This window comes from Nomascus leucogenys, chromosome 18, assembly GCF_006542625.1.
Source record: "Nomascus leucogenys isolate Asia chromosome 18, Asia_NLE_v1, whole genome shotgun sequence".
In the NCBI taxonomy this organism is placed as follows: Eukaryota; Metazoa; Chordata; class Mammalia; order Primates; family Hylobatidae; genus Nomascus; species Nomascus leucogenys.
Genome location: NC_044398.1, coordinates 94033242 through 94050720, shown reverse-complemented (window position 1 = coordinate 94050720; position 17479 = coordinate 94033242). Strand labels below are relative to the sequence as shown.

The 17479-nt window shown below is 48.0% G+C and overlaps 1 protein-coding gene across 1 annotated transcript in view; it reads left to right on the top strand.

Annotated features, from left to right (window-relative positions):
* The first annotated feature begins 9413 nt into the window (after positions 1–9413).
* C18H16orf72 (chromosome 18 C16orf72 homolog) overlaps positions 9414–17479 on the top strand; it is a 29376-nt gene continuing 21310 nt past the window's right edge. The window contains exons 1-2 of the mRNA XM_030797948.1: positions 9414–10350; positions 11003–11083. Coding sequence (XP_030653808.1) covers positions 10125–10350; positions 11003–11083 — 307 coding nt within the window. The 5' untranslated portion in view covers positions 9414–10124. The remainder of the gene's footprint in view (positions 10351–11002; positions 11084–17479) is intronic.

Sequence of the window (17479 nt, the reverse complement as noted above, 5' to 3'; positions counted from 1 at the left end):
CAAAGCAAAACAAATAATATAAAATAAAATAATCAAAAGCATGGTCTAGGCTAGAGAAAAAAAGTCACATTTGATTCGGGCACGTCTGAAACCAGCCTTAACAACCCCATGATGTGTTTATCACATGGGTACTGCACTTGGTAGGCAGCCAACAAACCAGAGGTCTTTCAAAAATACAACCCCAGAGCCTCACACCTGGAGATGATTCTGTTCCAGAGCTCTGAATGGGGCCCAGAGACCCCAATTTTTTTTTTTTTTTTGAGACAGAGTCTCACTCTGTGGTCCAGGCAGGAGTGCAGTGGCGTGACCTCAGCTCACCACAGCCTCCGTCTCCCAGATTCAAGTGATTCTCCTGCCTCAGCCTCCGAAGTAGCTGGGACTATAGGTGTGCGCCACCATGTCCGGCTAATTTTTGTATTTTTTAGTAGAGATGGGGTTTCACCATGTTGGCCAGGCTGGTCTTGAACTCCTGACCTCAGGTGATCCACCTGCCTCGGCCTCCCAAAGTGTTGGGATTACAGGAGTGAGCCACTGTGCCTGGCCCAGCTGTGGGGTTTTGCATGAGTTTTTTACCCCCTCTAAGCTTCAGTCTCCTCACCTACAAATGGTGACAATTGACAGTAACTGTGCCACTAGGCAAGTGTGAAGAAAAATGAGATAATGCGTATAGATCATGGTTTCTCACCCTCAGCACTGGTGACGCATTGCAACAGATAATTCTTTGTTGTGGGGGGCTGTTATGCACTTTGTTGAATGTTTAGCAGCCTTCCTGGCTTCTACCCACTAGATGTGGTAGCAACCCCCAACCCCCAAGCTATGGCAATCAAAATGTCTCCAGACATTTTTTTTTTTTTTTTTTGAGATGGAGTTTCACTCTTGTTGCCCAGGCTGGAGTGCAATGGCACGATATCGGCTCACCACAACCTCCGCCTCCCAGGTTCAAGCGATTCTCCTGCCTCAGCCTCCCGAGTAGCTGGGATTACAGGCATGTGCCACCATGCCTGGCTAATTTTGTATTTTTAGTAGAGATGGGGTTTCTCCATGTTGGTCAGGCTGCTCTCGAACTCCCGATCTCAGGTGATCCATCCGCCTCGGGCTCCCAAAGTGCTGGCATTACAGGCGTGAACCACCATACCTGGCCCTCCAGACATTCTTTACCAAATGCCCTCTGAGGGAGCAAAATTGCACTCAGTTGAAAACCGCTGATATAGATGACCTAATTCTGTGCAAGGTGCTTAGTTAGTATTCAATAAACGATAATTGCGTTCATTTCTCCTCTCTTTAGATTGCAATAATATAATATTTCGATACTACTTTCCTAGGCATTCTTTTTAAAAAAATGTTACTTGCATTTAAAAAAAATAAAATTAACTTGGCCCGGCGCGGTGGCTCACGCCTGTAATCCTAGCACTTTGGGAGGCTGAGGCAGGCAGATCACGAGGTCAAGAGACGGAGACCATCCTGGCCAACATGGTGAAACCCCGTCTCTACTAAAAATGCAAAAATTAGCTGGGCATGGTGGCGAGAGCCTGTAGTCCCAGCTATTCCGGAAGCTGAAGCAGGAGAATCGCTTGAACTAGGGAGGCGGAGGTTGCAGTGAGCCAAGATCGTGCCACTGCACTCCAGCCCTGGTGACAGAGCGAGACTCTGTCTCAAAACAAACAAACAAAAAAAACTAACTTTTTTTTTTTGAGACAGAGTCTCGCTCTGCCACTGAGCCTGGAGTGCAGCAGTGGCGTGATCTCCGCTCACTGCAATCTCTGCTTGCTGGGTTCAAGTGATTCTCATGCCTCAGCCTCCTGAGTAGCTGGGACTGCAAGTGTGTGCCACCACGCTTGGCTCATTTTTGTGTTTTTAGTAGAGACGGGGTTTCACCATGTTTGTCAGGCTGGTCTTGAACTCCTGGCCTCAAGTGGTCCATCCTCCTCAGCCTCCCAAAGTGCTGGAATTACAGGTGTGAGGCACTGCACCCCGCTGATACATTTTTTGAAATGTATGTGAAATAGTTAATTTCATTTTATGTGCATTTTACCCCAATTTAAAAAACTGTGATGACAAGCAGCGTAAGACAAAATAGATAAATTGTACTGCATGAAAATTAAAAACATTTTGTGCTTTGAAGGACAGCATCAATACAGTGAAAAGACAATTTGCAGAATGGGAGAATATATTTGCAAATCATTTATCTGATAAGAGACTATTATGTAGAATACATAAAAACTCTGACAACTCTATAATAAAACGACAACCCAATTAAAAATGAGTGAAATACATGAATAGACTTTTTTTTTTTGAGACAGAGTCTTGCACTGTCGCCCAGGCTGGAGTGTAGTGGCACAATCTCGGCTCACTGCAACCTCTATCTCCTGGGTTCAAGCCATTCTCTTGCCTCAGCCTCCTTAGTAGCTGGGATGACAGGGACACACCACGACCCCCAGCTATTTTTTGTATTTTTAGTAGAGATGGGGTTTCAACATGTTGGCCAGGCTGGTCTCAAACTCCTGACCTCAAGTGGTCCTCTCACCTCGGCCTCCCAAATTGCTGGGATTACAGGCATGAGCCACCATGCCCGGCCTGAATAGACATTTCTTCAAAGAAGATAAACAGATGACACAGCACATGAAGAAATGATCAACATCATTAGGCAACAGGGAATTGCAAATTAAAACCACAATGAGATACTACATCACACTCACTAGGATAGCTATAATAAAAAGGACAGGCGCTGGTTGTGGTGGCATGTGTCTGTGGTCCCAGCTACTCAGGAGGCTGAGGCAGGAGGATGGGCTGTGCCTAACGATGACAGTGCCCAGCTCAGAAACAAAGCGGTCAAAACTCCTATGCTGATCAGTAGTGGGGTCACTCCTGTGAACAGCCACTGCACTCCAGCCTTCGAAATAGAGGAAGACCTTGTCTCCAAAAAAAAAAAAAAAAAAAAAAAAAGAAAAGATGCTGGGCACGGTGGCTTATGCCTGTAATCCCAGCACTTTGGGAGAGCGAGGCAGGTGGATCACCTGACGTCAGGAGTCAGGAGTTTGAGACCAGCCTGGCCAACATGGTGAAACCTCGTCTCTACTGAAAAAATACAAAAATTAGCCAGGCACGGTGGCATGTGTCTGTAATTCCAGCTACTCGGGAGGCTCAGGCAGGAGAATTGCTTGAACTAGGGAGGCAGAGGTTGCAGTGAGCTGAGATCTGGCCACTACACTCCAGCCTGGGCAACAGAGCGAGACTCCATCTCAAAAAAAAAAAAAAAAAAAAAAAGACACAGTAAGAAATGTTGGCGAGGATGTGGAGAAATTGGAAGCCCTGTGCACTGCTAGTGGAAATGTCAAACAGTGCAGCTATTTTGCATAACAGGTTGGCAGTTTTTCAATGAGTTAAATATAGTTATGCTGTGACCCAGCAATTCCGCTTCTAGGTGTATAGCCAGGAGAAATGGAAACATATGTCCATGCAAAACTTGTATGTGAATATGCATAACCACATTATTCATAATAGTCAAAAATTAGAAGTAATCTAAGTGTTCATCAACTGATGATTAGATAAATTGTGGTATGTGTATGTATATATGCAATGAAATATGAAATATTTGTAATACTCTTTGGCCATAAAAAGAATAAAGTACTGATATATGTTATCTCAAGGAAGAACCTTGGAAAAACTATATTAGGTGAAAGAAGCCAGACACAAAAGGCCAAATATTTTATAATCTAATTTATATTAAATGTCCAGTATTGGCAAATCCAAAGAGAGAGAAAGTAATTAGCACTTGTCAAGGGCTCAGGGGAGGGTAATGGGGAGTGACTGCTAATGATGAGGGGGTGGGGGTTCTTTTTTTTTTTGAGATGGAGTCTTGCTCTGTCTCCCAGGCTGGAGTGCAGTGGCACGATCTCGGCTCACTGCAAGCTCCGTCTCCCGGGTTCACGCCATTCTCCTGCCTCAGCCTCCCGAGTAGCTGGGACTAGAGGTGCTCACCGCGACGCCCGGCTAATTTTTTGTATTTTTAGTAGAGACGGGGTTTCACCGTGTTAGCCAGGATGGTCTCGATCTCCTGACCTTGTGATCCACTCTCCTTGGCCTCCCAAAGTGCTGGGATTACAGGCCTGAGCCACTGCACCCGGCCTAGTGAGGGGTTCTTTTAAGGGTGATGAAAGTCTTCTGTAATTAGATAGTGGTGATGACTGCATAACTCTGAATATACTAAAAACCACTGAATCATATACTTTAATGTGTGAACTGTAGGCTATCTGAATTATATATCAATAAATGTATGTGAAGAGAATCTGTTTCAAAGTAAGGACATTCGAATTCCCATGGTTCCTTCATTGTTATAGTCTTTATTTTATTTTATTTTGAAACAGAGTTTAGCTCTGTTGCCAGGCTGGAGTGCAGTGGCGTGATATCAGCTCACTGCAACCTCTGCCTCCTGGTTCAAGCGATTCTCCTGTCTCAGCCTCCTGAGTAGCTGGGACTATAGGCGTGTGCCACCATGCCCAGCTAATTTTTGTATCTTTAGTAGAGACGGGGTTTCACCATGTTGGCCAGGATGGTCTGGATCTCTTGACCTTGCAATCTGCCCATCTCAGCCTCCCAAAGTGCTGGGATTACAGGCGTGAGCCACCGTGCCTTGCCATAGTCTTTATTTTTATTTATTTATTTGAGATGGGGTCTTGCTATGTTGCCCAGGCTGGCTTTGAATTCCTGGGCTCAAGTGATTCTCCTGCCTCAGCCTCTCAAGTAGCTGGGAGTACAGGTGAGCACCACCACGCCTGGCTAATTTTTTTATTTTTGTGTTGTGACTGGGTCTCTCTATATTTCCCAGGCTGGTCTCAAACTTCTGGATGCAAGTGATCTCCTGCCTCAGCCTCCCAAAGTGTGGAAATTACAGGCCTGAGCAACCGCTCCTGGTCTATTTTTATTTTATTTTATTTTATTTTGAGATGGAGTCTCGCTTTGTCGCCCAGCCTGGAGTGCAGCGGCACGATCTTGGCTCACTGCAAGCTCCGCCTCCCGGGTTCACACCATTCTCCTGCCTCAGCCTCCGGAGTAGCTGGGACTACAGGCGCCTGCTGCCACGCCCTGCTAATTTTTTGTATTTTTAGTAGAGACAAGGTTTCACCGTGTTAGCCAGGATGGTCTTGATCTCCTGACCTCGTAATCCGCCTGCCTCGGCCTCCCAAAGTGCTGGGATTACAGGCGTGAGCCGCCGCACCCGGGGAGAGTATTTTTAACTTTTTAATGTAACTGTGTATTACTCTTATAATTTGACAAGTGCTAAAAAAGAAAGCATATATAAAAGGAATGTAGCACATTTTTATGGCTCTTCTTATAATTATATAAACATCTGCTGTTTGAAATGTGAATAATTCTAATATCATTAAGGGCAGATAGATTACTTGATTCAGAATCTCATAAGGTTTGATTTTTTTTTTTTTTTTTTTGAGAGGAAGTCTCACTCTGTCGCCCAGGCTGGAGTTCAGTGACGTGATCTCAGCTCACTGCAACCTCCCCTTCCTGGGTTCAAGCAATTCTCCTGCCTCAGCCTCCCAAGTAGCTGGGATTACAGACATGCACCACCACACCCAGCTAATTTTTATATTTTTAGTAGATACGGAGTTTCACCATGTTGGCCAGGCTGGTCTCGAATGCCTGGCCTCAGGTGATTCACCCGCCTCAGCCTCCCAAAGTGCTGGGATTATAGGCGTGAGCCACCGAGCCCGGCCCTTTTTTTTTTTTCAAATGAGACAGATTCTTGCTCTGTTGCCCAGGCTGGAGTGCAGTGGCGCGATCTCAGCTCACTGCAACCCTCTGTCTCCTGGGTTCAAGCCATTCTCCTGCCTCAGCCTCCTGAGTAGCTGGGATTACAGACATGCACCACCACGCCCCACTAATTTTTTGTTATTAGCAGAGATGGGGTTTCTTCATGTTGGCCAGGCTGGTCTCGAATTCCTGACCTCAGGTGATCTGCCTGCCTTGGCCTCCCAAAAGTGCTGGGATTACAGGCGTGAGCCACCGCTCCCAGCTTATGAGGTTTGATCTTTAAACTGAGGAGTAGGCGGCATTGGAGAGAATCTCCACATTGACAAGGTCTTCTATTTGCCGACTGCTGGTCATAATATGTATCGTGCATTGTCATTTGACATTTCCTCCATTCCAAGTGGCACTGATTATAAGGTACACATGAATAAGAAGATAATAAGCATTTGAATAATAGCTCAAGTGCTCTAAGACTATCAATTCAGAAATCAGAAAGTCTTCGAGGTGGGTTGGGTGCAGTAGTTCACACCTATAATTCCAGCACTTTGGGAGGCTGAGGCAGGAGGATTTCTTGAGTCCAGGAGTTGGAAATCAGCCTGGGCAACACTGCAAAACCCCGTCTTTACAAAAAATACAACATTTAGCCAGGCATGGTAGCATGTGCCTGTAGTCCCAGCTACCTGGGAGGCTGAGGTGGGAGAACTGCTTAATTAAGCCCAGGAATTGGAGACCAACCTGGGCAACATTGCAAAACGATCTCTACAAAAAATACAAAAAATTATCTGAGCATGGTGGTGCACACCGCTGGTCCCAGCTACTTGGAAGGCTGAGGCAGGAGAATGGCTTGTACCCAGGAGGCAGAGGTTGCAGTGAGCTGAGATCACGCAACTGCACTCCAGCCTGGGCGACAGAGCGAGATTTTGTCTCGAAACAACAACAAAAAAGAAACTCTTAGAGGTTAAAATAAAGCTCAGGGTCATGGAAATCAAGCAGATAGGTGATGCTTTTCAATATTTATTCCTTTTTCTTTAGACTGTCTTTGCTAACTGACAAATATTTATTATACAGCCAGCGTTCATGCAATTCAATATCATTCTTTCTTGTATCTATGGCTGAAATATTATGTTCTTTCAAGAAAAGGCCAGACGCTTCTGGAACAGCGTCTGAATTACATGAAGGAGAAGAAGAGCAGCCTTCATTCTGTAAAAACTCGAAACCTTTGGACTATCCAAAGTGGTGTGTGGCTTTTGAAGCAGGGCCTGCAGGCAGCGAAATGGTCCAGCTGTGTTCTCTTCTTTGTTACACCTACATATGCAGGCCTGGACTTCCCACGTGCTACCGCGAATGCAGAAATGCAGAAATTGACATATCAACAACCACTGGTCCTACACTCAGCAGGCAGTTTTATTGATTGATTGATTGATTGAGATGGGGTCTCACTCTGTCACCCAGGCTGGAGTGTAGTGGCACTATCTCGGCTCACTGCAACCTATGCCTTCGGGGCTCAAGCAGTCCTCCCGCCTCAGCCTCCTGAGTAGCTGGAAGTACACGTGTGTGCCGCCATGCCTGGCTGTGTTTTGTATTTTTTTGTAGAGACTGGATTTCACTATGTCGCCTAGGCTGGTCTTGAACTCTTGAGCTCAAGCAATCCTCCCGTCTTGGCTTCCTAAGTTGTTGAGATTATAGGTGTAAGCCACCATGCCTAGCCTCATAAAATATGTAACTCATATACCTTGTGACTCTAAAATACTATTTCTGAGGATCTATATTCAATACACATATGTATACATGCAAGGATGTTCACTGTAGTATGTATGTACAAGATGTTCATTATGGCATTGTTTATAATAGCCAAAGACTGGTCACAACCTAAATTTGTATCAATAGGGGTCCTGTTAAATACTTTATAGTGAATCCATACAATGAAATTCTTTGCAATATTTTAAAAGAATAAATAAGTCTTTAGGCCCCAATGTGGAGACATCCAAATTACGTTAAGGAAAAAAGGCTTGTAGGATAGTACACATAAAATCATTTTTTTTTCCTGAAAAAGGGACATACTTGTATATAGGTACACACACACACATACACACTTGACGTACACATAACTCCGTTTTCAAAGGTCACAAGTTATTTCCTGGGAATAGGATTGGGAAGATGTAGAATGAGGTAGGTAGAATGATTTTTGTTTGCTTTTCACTTTATATTCTTCCCTACAATTGCAAATCTGTTTTTTAGCCACCGCGCCAGGCCTAATTTACAATTTTAGATAGTGATCTATGTTATGAAATAATATAACCAGGCAATACGAGAGAGTGTGAAGGGTGCTACTTTAGGCTTGTCCTAGTAGGCTTCCTAAACAGGAGCTATCTGAGGAAAGAGGAGGAGGAAGAGCTTCCAGAGAGAGCAGACTGGCGCCGGAAAGAGCCTAGTGTCCCAGGGAAATAAGGCAGGCCAGTGTGCGAGCGTCCAGGCGAGGGGGGAAAAGCGGGGAGTGCGCAAGGTACAAGCCAAGTAGGGGATTGTGCGAGAGGCGCCAGAGCCAGATCCTGCAGGGGTTTGCGGGCCACGGTGAGGGGGTCAGATTTTCTTCCAAAGCCGCCTTGCTCTGTGCAAGCGCACTATCGCAGGCTGCGGGCGACGCTGCCCCTGGCCGGCCCCCTCCGCCGCTCCAGGCTGGCTGGTGCCTGCCGTGGGCATGTAGGTGGGGATAGTGGGTTTTGCCTCTGTGCGGTCACCGCCTGTCTGCGTTGCTGCCTTCTCCCGGGCCTCAGACCCTGGAGAAAGCCTCGGCAGGGGAGGGGGGCTCGCAGCCGCAGGGGCGTCCAGCTATCGCGCACTGCGGGGGAGCAGGGGCTGGCGCAGCGCTCGGCACCGCCACGCGGGTTCCGGCCGGGGGAGGCAGGGGCCGGTACGTGACGCGGGGCGTGCACGTGGCCCGGGAGTGTGCTTTTCGGGACAGGTGCGGGGGCCGCCGCGCGCGCGAAAGCGCAGACGCGTGCGGGCACCGGGCAGCGTTGGCCGCCGGGTTATCCTTGGCTCCGCGGGCGGCCGTCGAGGTCCTGTCCACCGGGAAGGCGCGACGTCCTCGGGGGACGCCAGGGCACAGGGGCAGCTGAGCCGACTTCGCAACTCGGAAGTTTTTCTTTGGCTGTGACGCTCGATTTGCCCGTCTAAGAAATGGGGCTCTGGGCGGGGCGCGGTGGCTCAAGCCTGTAATCCCAGCGCCTTGGGAGGCCGAGGCTGGAGGATCGCTTGAGGCCAGGAGTCTACACCTCGACAACGTAGCAAGACCCCGTCTCAAAAAAAAAAAAAAGAAAGTGGGGTTCTCAAAAGAATAGGAAAGCGCTTTGCAAACTTGGACACGAGTTGGGCGTTTTATTCACTTTCTCTACTACCCTCCTGCCTTTGGGCGCCCCAGGGGCTGGAGTAAGCACGCTACCACCCACTACACCTCTCAGTACCCGCGGCACAGGAGCCGCACTCGATTTTGCATCCCCCAGGGCCTGTAAACGCCGGAAAAGCTCCCGCGGGGTGCGGTCGCTGGGCCTGGTCACGTGATCCCCACTCAGCGCCCCTGAGCGGGGGGGGGGAGCGAGCAAGTGCGCATGCGCATCCCTTCTAGCTCTCCCCCCCGCCCCCCACCCGCCCCCTTGGGTCGGACGCAACCACTGTCAGCTCCTCCCCCTCCTCCTTCTTCATCTTTCCTGACATTCACTCCCTTCCCCCAGCCAATTGGTTACGTCAGGCAGACAGGCCGAAGAACCAATCAAGACGCTGTCCTCAGAAGCCGCCACGCGGAACAGGTCGGATCCGACTAATAGGGGCCCTTGGAGCGACCACGCCTCAACCGGGCAGGGGAGCTCGAGCCCAGTGGGCGGTGCTTCTCCAGTCAGCGTGTGGGCGGGGTAGGGCGGGGACCAGCAGCCGCAGAGCCGTCCTCGGTGGCGGCGACGACGGCGACGTTGCTCAGTCTTGGTGTGGGCTCGGCGGTGCGGGGCGAGCTGCGTGGAGGGCTCGGCGGTCACCGGCGGCGGCGGCAGTGGGGAGGCCGCAGCGCCATGGGGGGGCGTTAGGCTGCGGCGGGTGAGGCGAGGGGCGGCAGCGGTCATCTGGTCCTCGGCGACCTTCGGCCGGGCCCCGGGGTGGGAAGGCCTGGGGCGGGGGTCGTCCCTGGTTGCACGGGGCCGCGGGGCGGGGCTCGCCGGCTGTCGGGGTGCAGGAGGCCTGGGCCGCTGAAAGGAGGAGGCGCCGCCAGCCGCCAGGCCCTGCCGCTGGGCCGCTTGACGACGACGCTCCCGCGGGGGCCCCGCCTGAGGAGGACGCGGCGGCGGTGGCGGCGAGGCCGCGGGAGGCCGCGGAGGATGGAGGAGCGGAAGGAGGAGGGCGAGGCCGAGATCCAGGAGCACGGACCCGAGCACTGGTTCTCCAAGTGGGAGCGGCAGTGCCTGGCCGAGGCCGAGCAGGACGAGCAGCTGCCCCCCGAGCTGCAGGAGGAGGCGGCGGCCGCCGCGCAGCCCGAGCACAAGCAGCAGAAGCTGTGGCACCTCTTCCAGAACTCGGCCACCGCCGTGGCCCAGCTCTACAAAGGTGAGGCCGCCGCCGCCATCTTGGTACCGCTTGGCCGCCGCCGCCGGGGCCAGGCCTGGTCGGCTCAGCGGCCGCTTCGGGGGGCCCTGATAGCGGCGGCCTCGGGGATCCCGGCCGGTGGCTCCGGGGCCCTGCAGCCCCCTCCCCGCAAGATGGCGCCGCGGGAGGGAGGCCCGGGGTTGGAGGGGCAAGCCAGAGCCGCGTGGGGGGAGCCCCGCTTTGGGGTGGTCCGAGGGTCCCCGCTCTCTGGGCCTGGCCACTCGGTGTCCCCCACTCGGCCCGGGGAGGGGAGGGGAGGAGCCCCCGTCACAAAATGGCGAAGGGAGACGGCGGGGCGGCCCCATTGTGCCCTGAGCCGGCCTCGGGGCGGGGACTGCCAGGGGGGCGCCTCCCTGCGCCGCGGCTCGTTCCTGATCTGTGCCCCTGAGCTCTGCGGCATCTCCTTCTCCCCGCCGCGACCCCCCTGCCCCCTGGTCGTCACACTGGGTTTGGGATCCCGAAACCCTTGAACAAAATGGCGAAACCTAATATGGCCGTTCCGGAGTGTTTGACGCCCAAATAACATTCTCGTTCTGTTTCTTTCTCTTTCTATGTGTGTTTCTTTTTTCTTTTTGTTTTTTTTGTTGTTGTTGTTTTTTGGCTTGCTTTTCAGACCGAGTGTGTCAGCAGCCAGGACTTTCTCTCTGGGTCCCCTTCCAAAACGCAGCCACCGCCGTCACCAACCTCTACAAAGGTAAAGATAACCTTGCTGCATTGCCGATTCAGGGAAGGGCTGCCTGCGTCAGGGTGTTTGCCCTGCGTTCCAAGTGTGTTTTGTGCTCCCCAGCCCAGCTGCTAACCTTGAATACCTTGCAACTTGAGAATCCCGGCAGTGCTCTAGCTAGATCCACCGGCGGTGCTCTAGCTATATCCACCGGAGGCGATTTTGACACCTCCCTCGGCTCCCCGGGACAGAGGGGAACGCCTGGGGACGTTTTCGGTTGGCTTCTCCTAGAAGGGGCTGTTGTTGGCACCCAGTGGATAGAGGCTGCTGAAGGTCCTGCAGTCCTCGGCCGCCTCTCAGCGAAGAATTACCCTGCCCGTAAAGTCAGTAGTGCTCAGGTTGAGAAGCGTTGAGCTGGAAGACGGCTGAGCCTTGCTTCCCACTGGAAAAGACATTGAGTGAAGAAAAGAGTTGATGTTTTTTGTACTACAATCGGAGGTGGGACGAACTTTATCGAAAAGATTCTTGAGTTAGGCATTTGAGAGCGTGGCAGTCAGTATAGTTTTGAAGTGTTGGAAAGCTTGCTAATCGGAGTCATCTGCGCTCATGTTAACGTGCTGTTCTTTAGCAGTTTGATCAAGTGTTTTCTGTCAAAACGATCCTGTATCTGATTATTTGCTGGCAGGCATTCTGTTCAGAGTTTTGAGTCGAAAGGTTTGTGTTTTATGGTGGTTTCTTTCTGGAGTTAATCCCCCTCCCTTTGTGATGACATGAAGGTATGTAAGTAAACGTTCTTGATCGTCGTGCTTTCTTGGTAACGGTGAGTTTACATTTTGTGCCTTACTGGTTTTGAAGATTGAGAAATTTGGGGTTGATTTTTTTTTTTGGCAAGGTTTTTATGGAAAAAGGATTTGACTTTGTTAATCTTAAGAAATATGTAATTAAATGTTTTCAGACTTGTAAGAGTTGCTCAGAACAGTAATGGAATTTTGTGCATTTCAAAAGTACCAGTATTGGTATTTTTGCCGTATATATTTAGGCCATATGTAGGTTGAAACGGGCTATGAAGGTGCTGCTTGACTCTCAAGTTGTTAATTTTTGCATAAGAATGTGCCGCAGCATCTTGTAGGAAAAATATCCCTTATTGTGAGATTTCTTGAGTAGACTACAGTTTTTTGGGACAGTAATATGAGAACTGGTAACAAAGTGGTGAAAAGAAACGCTAACTTTAGGGAATGAGGAACTATAATAATAATAGTCCAGTCTTACTGAAAAAAAGGAAAACATGGTTAAATAGTGCCCAGTGGTTAGCTTTGATTTTACATAGCTGTTTCTTAAATTGAGACTGAGTAAATTGCTTCAACATCTATCAGTGCTGACGGTCTTGAACATTTTGGAATGGCTCTTGGTTTTGTCCAAAAAGGGAATTTTGAAATAATACTTAATTAAAAAAAAGGTTTCTGGGAGTGTAATTTACATTCAGTAAGATCACTGTTTTAGGATATATACTTTGATTTTTTTTTTTTTTTAACAAGTAGAATATATCTATCACCCCCACCCCAGTCCCTTGCAGTCCACTGATTTGATTGCTGTTTTTCTTCTCCATCATGTCCTAAATAGAACCGTGGAGTCCTTGTAGCCTATTGTGTCTGGCTCGTTCCAGTTACTATGATAAGATTCACCCATCGAGTTCGCATTGCAGGTGTGCATAGTTCAGTGCCTTTTGATTGGCGAGTATTACTCTGTGGTGTGGCGGTACCATGGTTTATTCTTTTGCTTTTGTTGGTACTTGTTCGTGCTTGAAGGGGAAGGCAACACATTTTTAGTGTTTTTATGTGCCAGGTTCTTAGCCTAGGCAGTATAAAATGTGAGTGTCCTCTGGCTTTGGTGCTGTTTTGTGCTTGTAGAATGCGTCCCTTTAGGACTAACCTAGCAGTTTTCTTTAGTGCTAACTTTTGGTGTAAGAAGATGGCTTCAGCAGTTGAACTCTGAAATAACCCTTAATTTGATTACTTCATTTAAAAATGTTTACAATTTGTTAGTTTTCCTGCTCAGAAAACTTAAAGAGGAACATTAATTTTATTTTTAGAAAACATCACATATGATTCTTGGATTATTGTAAATGCTTGATTGTTAGTCTGAACTATTTTTATTTTGAACCTTGTTTCTGTACAATGAAAACACATCTCTTGTCTAATAGAAAATGGTAAGTTATGTCTTGTGGAATTTGATAGTGTAGTAACGTTTTCATGTTTGATTCAAGGAGTGTGTGGATAATACTCTGGATAGCCTCACACTTTTTCTTCTTTTCAGGGTGTGGTCTTTAGAGAACAGGCATACAGCTGTAGGAATAATTGGTTACCTTAAATAGAAACAATAAAATTAGCAAGGTGGTGTCACAAGTGCATACAGCAGTAAGTAGTACTAAATTTAAATGATATTGGTTATAGTTCTGATTAAATATTTAAGTATAATTTAAGGGGGGAAAAATTTGGTGGATACTTCTAAGTGGGCAGCAGGCAGCATTCCTGTATTTTGTATAATATCCGACAAGGTAAAAATGGCTTATTGTGGAGCCTGGTGACAATTTGGCACTCCTACCAGCTTCTTGATAACTACCAAGAAGTTCATTAGGTGTTTATCTCAATCCTGACCTTCATTAAGAAGGTCAGGATTGAGATTAAAAACCCAGCAGAGGGTCCCTTTTAGTTGTCAGTGGGCTTTCGAAAAGTTGAAAATTGAGTTAATTGATTTGGTTGGAATGTGGCTAGAAGGATTTGGAAGATAATGTAAATGTAAGTTGAACTTCAGCAAGGACAGAATTCAATAAAATGGAGTGGGTGGTTCCTTCTACTGTAAATAGTAGGGTCAGACTTGTCTTCCCCTTTCCGAAAAAGGAAGGAAGCCAAAATACTGATTGCTGGTTTTTGATTTGATAAATGGAAAGAGGATGGTGTTTCTTCAATATTCAGTAGTGTCCTTAGATCAGTATATTTTTTGATACCTGCAACTAAAGAAGGGGAGTAAAAAATCATTTTAATCTAGCTAGGGTTGATGTTTACCTAGTGTCATTGTGAGTTGGAGTCTACTGCTACATTGCCTGAGTTCAGATCTTGGCTCTGTTACTTCTTACCTTTATGGTCCTGGAGACAGTGAAGCCAGGTGTTAATTCACCATTGTGCTCCTTGACTTAATTAACTTAAATAGGGGTAACTACCACAGATTCTAGTACAAGCTCTTAGTTTTTTTTTTTTTTTTTTTTTTTTTTGAGATGGCCTTTTGCTCTGTCGCCCAGGCTGGAGTGCAGTGGTGTGAGCTCAGCTCACTGTAGGCTCCATCTCCCGGGTTCAGGCCATTCTCCTGTCTCAGCCTCCGGAGTAGCTGGGACTACAGGCACCTGGAACGATGCTCGGCTAATTTTTTGTATTTTTTTTTTTTTTTAATAGAGATGGAGTTTCACCACGTTAGCCAGGACGGTCTCGATCTCCTGACCTTGTGATCCGCCCGCCTCGGCCTCCCAAAGTGCTGGGATTCCAGGCGTGAGCCACCGCACCCGGCCGCAAGCTCTTAGCTTTGTGCCTGGCATAGTGAGTGCTCTGGCATTCATTGTGTTGGTGGTCAAGTTTTAAGTATTTTTTGGATTTTTCTCAATGTGGGCAGTGCTTAAAATGAAGGGAGGTAATAGTACTTTATTTTCTGTCTTTTTAAAAATTTTTTCTTGTGTTGGAATAAACTCTGGTGTGTACTTCCTTTTTCATCTTCTTTCCCTAATTGGAGTAAATGTAAGTAGAATTGACAGGTGGGAAAAATAGTTTGATTCCCTTAAGTCCTCATTTTTGATACATCTTGATGCCAAGCACTCTTTATATGTCTCACTTCAGTGTGGCCATTTTGGACTCGTAAACTAAAGGAGAACTGAGCATAACTGTTAATGTGTAGGCCAAGTGGCAGGTGACTTAGAAACAAATGGCCAGAAATCATATTCTACCTGGAGACTGGAGCTGGTTTGTGACTCACTTGGCTGCAAAAAATTATTACTGAATTTGAGACTTTGTTCAAAATACCTTAGTGTGGATTACAGTGAGAAACCCTAAGCACTAAATTCTATTTAACTTTTCATGCCTGTAATCCCAGCACTTTGGGAGGGTGAGGCAGGAGGATTGCTTGGGGCAGTATAGTGAGATCCTATGTCTTAAAATTTTTTTTTAAATTAAAAAATTTTAGCTTTGTCAGAAGCAGTAGCCTCGGTTATTCATAATACTGTTTGTAGATTTTTATAGAAGACTGCTTTTTTGTGTGTGTAGCTCTTATTTTTTTCCTTTTTTGGAGACAAAGTCTCGCTCTTGTCCCCCAGGTTGGAGTGCAGTGGCGTGATCTCGGCTCACTGCAACTTCTGCATCCCGGGTTCAAGCGATTCTCCTGCGTCAGCTTCCCCAGTAGCTGGGATTACAGGCCCCTGCCACCACACCAGGCTACTTTTTGTATTTTTGGTAGAGATGGGGTTTCACACCATGTTGGCCAGGCTGGTCTTGAACTCCTGACATCAGGTGATCCGCCTGCCTTGGCCTCCCATAATGCTGGGATTACAGGCGTGAGCCACTGCGCCTGGCTCTTTTTTTTTTTTTTTTTTTTTTTTTTTTTTGAGACGGAGTCTTGCCCTGTCCCCCAGGGTGGAGTGCAGTGGCACGATCTTGGCTCACTGCAAGCTCCGCCTCCCAGGTTCAAGCCATTCTCCTGCCTCAGCCTCCCAAGTAGCTGGGACTACAGGCGCCCGCCAACACGCCCGGCTAGTTTTTTGTATTTTTAGTAGAGACGGGGTTTCACCGTGTTAGCCTGGATGGTCTCGATCTCCTGACCTCGTGATCCGCCCGCCTCGGCCTCCCAAAGTGCTGGGATTACAGGCTTGAGCCACCGCGCCCGGCTTTTTTTTTTTTTTTTTTTTTTTGAGACAGGGTCTTACTTTGTTACCCAGGTGGGAGTGCAGTGGTGGTGTCTCAGCTCACTGCAACCTCCACCTTCCAGGCTCAAGTGATCCTCCCACCTCAGCCACTGAGTAGCTGGGACCAGAGGCACCCATCACCATGCCCAGCTAAGTTTTTGTATTTTTGGTAGAGATGAGATTTTGCCATGTTGCCCAGGCTGGTCTCCTGAGCTCAGGCAATCCACCTGCCTCAGCCTGCCAAAGTGCCGGGATTACAACTGTGAGCCACCATACCCAGCCTGTGTGTAGTTTTTCTGTGAAAGGATGTGTTGGTTGCAAGTATCAGAAAAGACAAGTTGGGCTGGCTTTAGCTGTATGGACATGTATTGGCTCCTTTGACTTAAAAGGCAACAGTAGGATTGACTTAATTGAGTGGCCTAGGCTCCCCTGCTCTGTTCTCCCCTGTGTGCACTCGCACACTTTGTCATGAGGCTGACTTCATTATGTTGGCAGAATGGCTTGTGGCTCACATCTCAGGGCCACTCAGTGAAGCTTAGAAGAGCCTAAAAATGACTTCTGTCATCTCTTGGCCATAACGCTGTCACTTGCTTACCCACAACCATTAATAGGGGTACATAGGGTTATGCAGATGAGTTTGGGCCTAAGCCACAACCCCTTGAGCAAATGTGGAGGGAGCTTCTCTCAGAACTTGGTTGCTATCTAAACAAAAACTTGGAGTGCTTTTAGGCAGGGGAGGACAAGGATTGGATGCCAGGCAGGCAACAAACAGTGTTAAGATTCTCCCCCAGGGCTGGGCGCGGGGCCTCACGCCTGTAATCCTAGCACTTTGGGAGGCCGAGGCGGATGGATCACCCGAGGTCGGGAGTTTGAGACCAGCCTGACCAACGTGGAGAAACCCTGTCTCTACTAAAAATACAAAATTTGCTTGGCCTTGTGGTGCATGCCTGTAATCCCAGCTAACTGGGGAGGCTGAGGCAGAAGAATCACTTGAACCTGGGAGGCAGGGGTTGTGGTGAGCCGAGATCATGCCATTGAACTCCAGCCTGGGCAACAAGAGCGAAACTCCATCACACACACGCACAAAATATATATATTATATATTATTCCCCTGGTTCCTCGTCCTTTGTTTTGTGTGCTAGGTGAAAATTAAGTAAATACATAAGTAGCTAGGAGGTATGCTTATTTTTGGATACCACTTCCTTAGGGAGTACAATTGGAAACAGTTTTATTTTGGCTGTGACTTAGATTGTTACATTCCTAAAGAAACATTACATTTTCTTTACTGATTGGAGTGCCAGGGCTCACACCTGTAGTCCAGCACCTGAGGCTGAGAGGAGAGGATCTCTTGAGGCTAGGAGTTTGAGAGCAGCCTGGGCAACATAGTGAGACCCTGCCTCTATCCTTCCTCCCAAAAAAGAATAAAATATTTTTTCTGTGTAGTGGACTGGCTAGTGCAAATTTAATTCTTAAGTTTAAAAATCACG